The sequence below is a fragment of the Marmota marmota genome, unplaced genomic scaffold (genome assembly GCF_001458135.2).
Source record: "Marmota marmota marmota unplaced genomic scaffold, marMar, whole genome shotgun sequence".
Lineage (NCBI taxonomy): Eukaryota > Metazoa > Chordata > Mammalia > Rodentia > Sciuridae > Marmota > Marmota marmota.
The window spans coordinates 1045406-1055554 of NW_025999964.1; the positions used below are offsets into that span (position 1 = coordinate 1045406).

The window sequence follows — 10149 nt, forward strand, 5'->3', positions numbered from 1 at the left end:
CCACCCATCCATCCACCCATCCACCCATCCACCCACCCTTCCAACCATCCACTGTCCATCCATCCATCCTCCACCCATTCTCCCCTTGTCAGTTTGGGAGTTCCGATGACAATCACAGGCAAAGTGCTGCCAGGTGGCTCTCCTGGGCCACACGCTGCAGCCTGGGGAGCTAGTGCTGTGTCTTGGGGATCAGGCCAGGGGCATTCTTGGGCCCCTCATTACCAGTGACCCCTGCTGCTCCTCAGGACCTTGTCTGTGCAGTGCTGTGGTTGGAGGGATCCTCCAGCAAGTGTTTGGGGTGGCTGATGGCAGGCGACCCCATTCACTTGTGCCCGTGACCCTGCTGTCCTGGGACAATGGCAGTGGAACCCACCTGCTGACCTTCGATGACTCTGTGGGGTGGGGGTCCAGGCATCCACTTTTCAGGTGGGCGGGGAGGTGTGGGGACTTTCTTGGAGTCACCCAGCAGGCAGGTGGAGCTGGGGATGCAGGCGCCCATGTGGGCTGCCGTCTGCCACCCCCTGGGTTACTCTCCAGGTCCAGCACGGCAGGATCCAGGTACCAGGGGGCACCTGTGCCCCCCACCCAAGCAGCTGCTCTTGGCTTTGCCAATGGTGCTGTCCATCTGAGGGCCCTCTGTGCCAGCGCTGGGCCAGGAGGCCGCAAAGGTTAGCATGGCTGAGCCCCCATCAGGGCTGACAGGAAGGAGTGGGGGCCAGAGAGCAGGACGCCTGGCAGGCCAAGGTGGACAGTGCCCAGAGAGACAGGGGCCCCTTGGCTGTCTTTGTGGAGATTCTCTTTGTGGGACTCCAGAGGTCAGCACATGCCCTGAAAGGTTCTGGGTGTCTTTTTGGGAGACATTTTGAATGTTAGTGTCCACTGTGCCAGTTCTCTTATGTGCCAGCCTGACTGAGCCGCAAGGTGTCAGGGCTCTGGTCAAGCCTGGTCCTGGGTGTTTTGGATGTGGTCAGCTTCCAGGGACAAATTGGAACTTGGACATGGGCCTCCTTGCCGTCAGTCTCGAGTGCCCCCTGGCTCCCGTGGGCCTGGGGACTTGTGTCCGGGGGGCTGCCTGAGCAGTTCCTCGCTGTCAGTCTGTCTTCTGGTCTGAGTCTCTGAGAACCCTGGCCAAAGCACCCACAGGACGGCGCTGTCTCTGTGGTTTCTGCCCTTGTGACGGCACAGATGGCCTCTCGCTGTCCAGGGAGGGTGTCTGGGGTCTTCTGGAGCTCGGTGTGCGTGCTCCTTCCGCTTTCTGTCCATCTGAGGGTGCTCTGAGGGACCCACGAGGGACAGCCTTGCGCTCTGGCTCTGGTCCACTGACCACATGACTGGCCTGAGCCTGGCTCTGACAGCCTCGGTGGCTTCCTGTGCGCCTACACCTGGGCCTTCTGGGCTCTCCAGCCACAAAGGTAGGACTGGCCTCTGAGGCCCCCTGCTCTTCCTCACTGGCCGTCTGTCGTTTGCATGAACTTGAGGGTCTCCTGCCGCCTGTTCTGGGGCTCCAGGCTTCTCTGCCCAGGGCGGCCCCTGTCCAGCTCTTCCAGCTTCTCCCGAGGACCTTGCCTGACCATCCTGCGGTGGTCGGACAGCTGCTCTGAAAGCGCCTGGGGCACCTGCCGAGCTCGCCCTGGGCTCAGCTCCCTCTCCGACTCCTGCCTGAGTGGTGGAGGCAGGAGACTCAAGCCCGACTCCCCCCAGGTGAGTATCCCAGCCCCCGCCTGGCGCACACTGCCCTGGCTTTCCCTGCAGGCCTGTCCCCTGTGGCGGCAGCTCCGTCCCTCCGGCTGCTCTGGCTGGCTCCTGCGTTTTTTGCCCTGGACTCCTTTTCTCTCTGACCCCACCCAGTGGTCAGAAGCCGCCCTTTCTCCCCCTCTCCAAGGTGCCCAGGGCCTGGTGGCTTCCCAGGGCAGACCTCCACCAGGATGGCCACCGGGCAGGCCCAGAGCTCTGCAGCTGGCATCCCCCTGGCGCGGGGCCTGGAGACCCTGTGTGCCGATGCCAGGGGTCCAGGGGTCCTGAGGAGCCCTGGGGACGAAGGTGACCTGGAATGTGAGCTGTTGCCCCTGCGGGGAGACCTTGCCTTTCAGCCCTGGTGGTGGGGGGGTCTGTGCAGCCACTGCCCACGCGAATGCCCACTGCTGTTCCTTCCTGTCCCTCTCTGGGGCCCTGCAGGGGCCTCGCACACCTGTGGAGGTGGAAGAATGGAGAACAGTGACCCGGTGGCTCCCTCTGACTCTGGGCATGTCTCTAGGACACTGCAGTCCCCCCCAGCCCTGTCCAGTCCCCTGGGCACAGGGCACCCCAGCTGGGGAGGGGCCTGGGACAGGGGTGGGAGCCTGAGGAAGGTCTGAGTACGAGGAGCCCCAGGTGGGTGGGGCTGGGCAGCAGCACCCGGCCGAGGGGCAGCACCCAGGCCTCCACGTGTGGCGATCCTGGGGCCGAGCTGTCCGCAGGCAGGAGTGGGGACGGTCAGGGTGGAGCTCTGACAACCAAGGGTGGGCCTGGTGTGTGGGCGCAGATGTCACCGGGGCTGGGGGTGGTGGGAGGGGTGGAGTCTCCTGAGGTCAGAGGGCAGCTGGACCACGGTGCACAGACGGGGTGTGGGTGCAGTGACTGTCCACGGTGAGGTCCCCAAGATGACTGGGACCTCGGGCAGCTGAGATGGATGATGGGAGGGGGAGACAGAGACTCAAGCTCCACTGAACGCTGGCCCACACTGCCCACAGGTCCCAGGGCCACCACCCCACTGGTCTGCCCTACTCAGTCATTGTCCCCCTGGCTCCAGGCCCAGGCCCAGGTCTCTGGCTCAGCCAGGGGCAGCGGGAGTCACCACAGTGGGCCAGGGAGGGCCGGGTGACTTTGGCTGTGGAGGGCTTGAGGGGGCCCTTGGGGCTGGGTCTGACCAGAAGTGGGTGAGCAGGGAGGCTGTGGGGCAGCCTGCCAGGCTGGGCCACTCCTGGAGACTGCGGGAAGCACTAGGCCTGGGTGGGGTGCAGGGTATGGGGTGTGGGGTGCTGGGTGCGGGGTGCCAGGTGTAACGTGTCAGGTGCCGGGTGCGGGATGCTGGGTGCTGGGTGTGGGGCACCGGGTACAGGGTGCCTGGTGCGGGGTGCCGGGTGCAGGGTGCTGGGTGCTGGGTGCAGGGTGCCAGGTGCAGGGTTCAGGATGTGGGGTGCTGGGTGCAGAGTGTGGGGTGCAGGGCGCTGGGTGCGGGATGCAAGTTGCTGGGTGCAGAGTGTGGGGTACAGGGTGTGGGGCACCGGGTGCAGGGTGCCTGGTGCGGGTTGCTGGGAGCAGAATGCGGGGTGCCAGGTGCAGGGTGCCAGGTGGGGGGTTCAGGGTGTGGGGTGCTGGGTGTGGGGTGCTGGTTGCAGGGTGCTGGATACATAGTGTGGGGTGCTGGATGTGGGGTGCCAGGTGCGGGGTGTGGGTGTGGGGTGCTGGGTGCAGGGTACCAGGTGTGGGGTTCAGGGTGTGGGGTGCTGGGTGCTGGTTGCTGGGTGCGGGACGCAGGGTGCCAGGTGCAGAGTGTGGGGTGCCGGGTGTGGGGTGCCGGGTGTGTGGTACAGGCAGGTGGGAAGGCCAGGGTGTTGGAAACAGCAGGAAAACACCCCATCCCTGGCAATCAAACTGTCTCCGACTCACGGGGAAACCCGGCTACAGAGCAATCAGCCAGAGGCCCAGGCACCAGCAGATGAGGGACTCACCTGGCTGGGAGACCAGCCCTGACGGACAGCACCCTGGAACATGGCTGCCATTCCCGGAAGGAAGGATGGCCAGGCAGTGACCAGTGAGTGACCAGGACAGTGCTGCCCGAGCTGCCCTCTCAGAGGCCTCTGCAGGAGCGGCCTGCAGCAGGCTGTGGCCACCGGCCCCAATTTCAGCCAACAGCTCGAGGTAGAGTCCGCCAGCAAGTGTGTCTGGCATCCAAGCCCAGGGGCTGGTTCTCTTTGGAACTGGCCAGTCCCTGAGATAAGGGAAAGTCTGTGGTCAGTGAGTGGCCAGGCGGAACTCCAGGTCTCTCCTTGTGGTCAGGGAACCCTGCAAGAAAGAGAAAAACGAGACCAGAGACTACTGGGCAGAGTGCAGGTGTGGGGGGCAGCCTTGGCGGGGTGCCCTTTGGTGGGCACACCTGCTTGGGGGCCCCTAAGTGCACAGCCCAGGAGCAGACGATGATGGCAAGGGCCGGAGGTTGGAGGTGACCAGTAAGGTCAGGCGATGCCAGCAGAGCCCAGCAGAGGAGACCCGATGCTTCTGCCCTGGGTGGGGCTGGGACAGTCTGTGGGGCAAGGGGGTATGTCTAGGTGTCTGGCAGTGTCCCACCATGTGGGCGGGCCCAGCTGGAGGATGTGCCCACCTCTCCATCATGGGGCCTCGCCATGGCGTCCTGCTCCTCTGGCTGCTGTGGTCTGGGCCTGGCCCTGGTCAGAAGCTCAAGGCCAGCCCCACCGCCCCCAGGACCCTCCTGCCTGAGCCCGAGGCCAGCCTCAGGAACTGGATTCAGCATCCACCTCCCGCCCTGGTGCTCAGCTGCCCAGCAAGGGCACTCGGCTGGCCTCAGGGCACTGTGATCCCTTTTGCTCCCACATTCAGGCCACCTCACACGGGCCTTAGCTTGCCCTGCCCTTTCCCTGACCCCAGCTGGCTGCGGGGGAGACCACCCATTCCCAGACTGCACGGTGTGGTCCAGGGGCTGCGGCCTCCACTCTGAGGCTGCTGACGGCCTCCTCTCCAGGACTCCTCTTTGGGCCGACTGCAGCCCTGCGGCACTTTTTTTAGTGGCTGGTCTCTGCCTGGTCCTTGGCATCTCCACGTTCAGACCCATGACTAGAGGCACCTGGCACAGCCACTACCTCCTATAAATGACCAGCTGTGTCGGGGAGCAAGGGGACAGCAGACGCCAGCCGTGGACACAGGATGCCCAGCCCCGTCTTCCCTAGCAGCCCAGCTCCAAATCCAGGGGCAGCAGGTGGAGGGGAGTTCCCCGTCCTCTGGGTCGTGGGATGGAGTCTTGGAGCCAACATGTCTGGGTGCTGTCACCTTGGGCCATGTCCAGCGGAGCCTGCCCTCTCCTCGGGGCCCTTCCCTCTGCTCCTTGCCCCTGGTGTGGGGTGGACCTCTCAAGTGTCCCTGCTAGTCCAGGTCCTCACTGGTTCCCGGGCAGCCAGGATGCTGGACCTCCGGGCCTGCTCAGGCAATCTGTGACAGGCCAGGTACAGGCCTTGGAGGGACCCCGCTGGGCTCCCCCAACCCTGGTGGACTGCCTGCCCCTCCTCGGGGTCCTGAGCCCGAGCGCCAGGCCCTGGCTCAGCCTGGAGGGAGGCCAGTCCATGTGGGGAGGGAGGTTTCAGGGCCAAAGGTGGATGCCCCACCAGGTGCCCTGCCAGGTGACAGGGACACACACTGGCTGAGAGATAAAGTCACCCGAATAGGAGTCTCTTTGGGCTCAGCAGGAGCCCCCTGGCCTGTGGTTAGTTGAGGGCCCCTGGCCCATGTGGTTAGTTCAGAGGCACCCCCAGCCCACGTGGTTAGTTCAGGACCCTCGGCCCACGTGTTAGTTCAGGGACCCCTGCCCACATGGATAGTTCAGGACCCCCCGGCCCACATAGTTAGTTCAGGCCCCCCAGCCCATGTGGGGGTTCAGGATCCCCTGCCCACATGGATAGTTCAGAGGCCCCCCTAGCCCACGTGGATAATTCAGGACCCCCCGGCCCACATAGTTAGTTCAGGGCCCCCCAGCCCACGTGGTTAGTCCAGGGGCCCCAGCCCACGTGGTTAGTTCAGCCCCCCCCCATGGCCCATGTGGTTAGTTCAGGTCCCCCAGCCCAAATGCTTAGTTCAGGGGCCCCCTGGCCCACATGCTTAGTTCAGGACCCCCGGCCCACATGGATAGTTGAGGGCCCCCAGCCCATGATTTAGTTCAGGGACCCCCTGCCCATGTGGTAAGTTCAGGACCCCTGGCCCACGTGGTTAGTTCAGGACCCCCGGCCCACGAGGTTAGTTCAGGACCCCTGGCCCACGTGGTTAGTTCAGGACCCCCGGCCCACATGTTAGTTCAGGACCCCTGGCCCACGTGGTAAGTTCAGGGCCTCCGGGCTGTGCAGCCCAGGGCTGAATGGGTCATACCAGGGTGTGGCTGATGAGCTCACCTGCCTTTCCAGCGTCTGGCCCATGGGGCAAGCAGGTGCCTGAGCCACACCTCGGCACCCCCTGGGGGACCCTGCTCCATGGACAGATGTGGGTGGACGTACGTTTTCCCACGGAGGTAATAAGGCTCCCAGCCCCGGGCTGCAGAGAGGAAGTGGTGAATGCCCCCCTCTGACTAATGCCCAATCAGTCCTTTGGCTGTGGGTGGCCCCCAGTAGTACCCACTGCCCTCACTGTCCATCTGTATTTGGGAGTGTCCCTGAGGGACAGTGGTGGGCAGGGCCACACCTTACAGGCTCCCTGACAGTAAGGCCAGTTCCCAAGGCTGGCCCTGGTGTCCCTGCTGAAGCCTCGGGTGATCTGGCTGTAGGGCCCAGGGGTCAGGCTGGCAGGATCCGCCGTGGGTGTCCAGCGTGTCTCAGAGATAGCCACCTCGGCCCCCGTGGATAGTTCAGGGACCCCTGCTGGGGCAGATGGGACACCAGTGCTCCTGCCTAGTGGCCTCCCCGGGCGGGCTGCCTGCAGTGTAGACCTCTCCTGCCACCCTGAGCCTGCACCTGTGCCTGCAGTGTAGACCTCTCCTGCCACCCTGAGCCTGAGCCTCAGGGGCCTGTGGGGCCCTCCTCTGTCCAGCAGATGCTGAGGGGGCTCCATGGCCAGGGAGAATAGCGACCAACCAGGAGGAGGCCGACCTGCCCTCCTGGAGCCCGTGGTCAGGAGCAACAGACATGCCCACTAAGACCTGAGCTGGGCAGAGGAGCACCGGGCCCTGTGACACTGCAGGGTGGACTGGGGGTCTGCCCCCCCGGGTCCTCCCCCAACTGGAGCCAGGCTGTGGCTCTCCCACTGGGGGACGGCACTCACCTGGGGCAGGTGGGTGGCCTGTGATGCCCCTCTGCAGTCCCCAGAGACGCCAGGCAGCTCTGAGCTCTCCGAGGTCTGATGTGGGTGCCACCCCACTCTGGGTGTGACGGGTGCAATCTCCCAGGGTCCTGGGTGTGTGGTAGGGTCATCAGTGACACGGGACGAACAGGAGGTGGGTGGGTGGGTGGACCTGGGGCCAGGCCCCCCGGCTCCCCACCCTGCCTGCTGCTTGGCCCTTGGAGCTCCTGCCTCGGGCACTGCCAGGACTCAGCCACAGAGGCTCAGCTTGACGTAAGAAGCTCTGCTCTGGTCTTTAGGTCCCGTCGGAGGAATCGATGGCTCCTCTGAACCTGAAGGAGGGAGTGGTTCAGATCGGGATGCTCCGTCCTGGTGAGATGCACGGTTGCTCCTGCGAGGACAGGACTGGGAACGAGGACAGGCAGGACCCTGCCCCGTGCGGCCCTGCTGGACACTCGATCCGCCTCTCAAGCCTGGGATGGGATCCCGGGTGGTAGACAGGGAATGGGCTGTGTGGGGGCATCGCAGGCCCCCTCCGCCCCGAGAGCAGTTCCCCGAGGGTCACGAAGGGTGAAAGCCCAGGGTCGCGCGTTCACCTGGGTCCGTTAGACCCCCTGGACACTGGAAATGGAACCGTTGTTTCAGAGGGACCTTCTTATTCTAGTTAACTCGGTGTCTCTGCACCTCCACGGAGCTGGTGGGCTCCTGCAGTGGCTCTGCTGCCCCCCCACCAGGACGACGTGTGCTGCTGGCCAGGCCAGGCCCCCTCAGGGAGGGTTTCCCCAGCCTTTCCTCCTGAGCACTGTCTGGACAGACGGGGAGACGTGTGTCGGTCCTTTGGAAATGCAAGAAGTCAGGGTTTTGGGGCAGAAGATTACCAAGCAATCCAGCAGGCTCACTCCCTCTTGAAAGCCTGGTGTAGGCAGTAAGAGTCCTGTGTGTGCACACAGTGACCCACCCCTGCGCATGTAAAGGACCTGGAGTCAGCAGGCTGAGGAGACTCGCACCCAGGTCCTCGGCACACTCTTCACAGGAGACAAGGTGTGGAATCAACCCATGTCCATCAACAGATAAAGGGGTGAACGTGGTCCGCACATACAATGGAATACTAGGCAGCCAGAAAAACGATGAAGTCCTGTCATTTGCCACAAGTGGCTGGACCTGGGGGGCATGATGCTGAGTCAGGTAGAGAGAGGCAAATCCTGCCCAATCTCTGAAGAGTGGAGCTCACAGAAGCATGCGGTAGTAGGTGGCTGCCAGGGCGTGAGGGCAGAGGGAAGGGGCAGGGAGTTCCAATCAGGAGGGAGGTGTGACCTGCCAGTTAGCTGAATTCAACGTCCCACCTCGTCACATGATCGTAGCATGACAATGTCCCTACAACTAGATATGACTATTATTTTCCAATGTTCAATTACATAAAAGTCGACGTCTTCCGTCTGTGGCTGTCTCTGGCGATTCTGCAGCCTGGTTTCCGGAAGTGCAGGGGAGGTCTCCACAGGCAGGACCTGCTGAGCCGATGACGTGTGCTGAGTCTCTGCAGCCCTAGTTTGGGGACAGAGAAAATCTCTCTCAGGGGGCTCCCAAGGGGAGGTAGCTGGGAAGCCCTCATGGGGAGTAGGCTGCATGGGCAGCTGTCCGTGCAGGCCGTGGGCACTGGACACCACGTCCACGCCTAAGGATGGCCATGCATGTCAGGAGCTTGTCGAGGACTCAGCTCCTCCGCCGACCTGAGGCGGGGCCGGCCTGCTTTTTCTGGTCTAATGCCTGGGTCCTTGGTCTACTTTTGAGTTCTGTATGAGGTGAGGGATAGGGGTTCCATTTAATCTACTCCATATGGATTCCCAGTTTTCCCGCACCATTGGGGAAGAGGCTCTCTGTCTCCACTGTATGTTTAGGGCACCTTTGTCGGGTATGGGATAACTGTATTCATGTGTGTTTGTCGCTGGGTCCTCTGTTCTGTACCATGGGTCTTCACGTCTGTTTGGTGCCAAGACCATGCCATTTTGGTTCCTGGAGCTCTGTAGTGTGATTTAAGTCTGGTATTGTGAGGCCTCCTGTATCACCTTTCACACTAAGGAGTGCTTTGGCTATTCTGGGCCTCTTATTTTTCCAAATGGATTTCATAATTGCTTTTTCTATTTCTATGAAGAATGTCATTGGGATTTTAATAGGAATTGCATTCCTCAATAAGACTTCTAAAGTACAAGAAGTAAAATCAGGAATCAATAAATGGGATGGTATCAAAATAACACTTCCTCACTGTATAGAAAACAATCAAGAACGTGAAGAGAGAGCCTACAGAATGGGAGAAGATCTTTACCACCTGCACCTCTGATAGAGCATTGATCTCCAGGATGTATAAAGAACTCAAAAAAACTGAACACCCAAAATCTCCCAAATGACCCAATCAATAAATGAGCAAAGGAACTGATGTATAAAGAACTCAAAAAAACTTGGCACCAAAAATCTCCCAAATGACCCAATCAATAAATGAGCAAAGGAACTAAACAGACACTTCACAGAAGAAGAAATATAAATGGTCAAAAAAAGATATAAAAATGTTTAACATCTCTAGCAATTAGAGAAATGCAAATTAAACTAGTGAGATTCCATCTCACTCCAGTCACAATGGCAACAATTAAGAATACAAGAAACAATTTATGTTGGTGAGGATGTGGTGAGGATTTGGATTCCAGAGAGATTAACTAAGGTCCTGACCCAGTGATTGTCTGGAGTCGGGGGTCTGTTTATGTGTTTCCACAGGGAGAACAGCAGCCGATTTGGATTCCAGAGAGATTAACTAAAGCGATTTCTACAGACCAAAAAGAAGAAGATGATTTGGCTCAAATCCATAACAACTGATATCCAGAGCTCCAGCTTGGCTATCCTTACATCTGCGACAGAACCAGGATGCTTTTTTCAATATCTATTTTATTATTGCCCTTTCCCACATCATGAAGTTCTATTTTGTTTTTTGAGCTCATACAGACCTAGGTTAATGTTTTGCTGATCAGTTCTATTTTTTGACTATAGAGTTTTTAAACATTGCAATGGAGATTTCACCTGTAAAAAGTTATAAGGCCTTTACTATAATGTTATGTGTTGTATGTATTATAT

General features: G+C 60.3%; 1 protein-coding gene across 1 annotated transcript in view; it reads right to left on the bottom strand.

Moving 5' to 3' along the window:
• Positions 1 to 52: 52 nt before the first annotated feature.
• The window catches only part of LOC125616854, a 21523-nt gene continuing 11426 nt past the window's right edge, over positions 53 to 10149 (bottom strand). The window contains exons 2-4 of the mRNA XM_048803221.1: positions 7015 to 8574; positions 3711 to 4044; positions 53 to 2188 (exon numbers count right to left, since the gene is read on the bottom strand). Of these exons, the coding sequence (XP_048659178.1) occupies positions 1446 to 2188; positions 3711 to 3930 (963 nt within the window). The 5' untranslated portion in view covers positions 3931 to 4044; positions 7015 to 8574 and the 3' untranslated portion in view covers positions 53 to 1445. The remainder of the gene's footprint in view (positions 2189 to 3710; positions 4045 to 7014; positions 8575 to 10149) is intronic.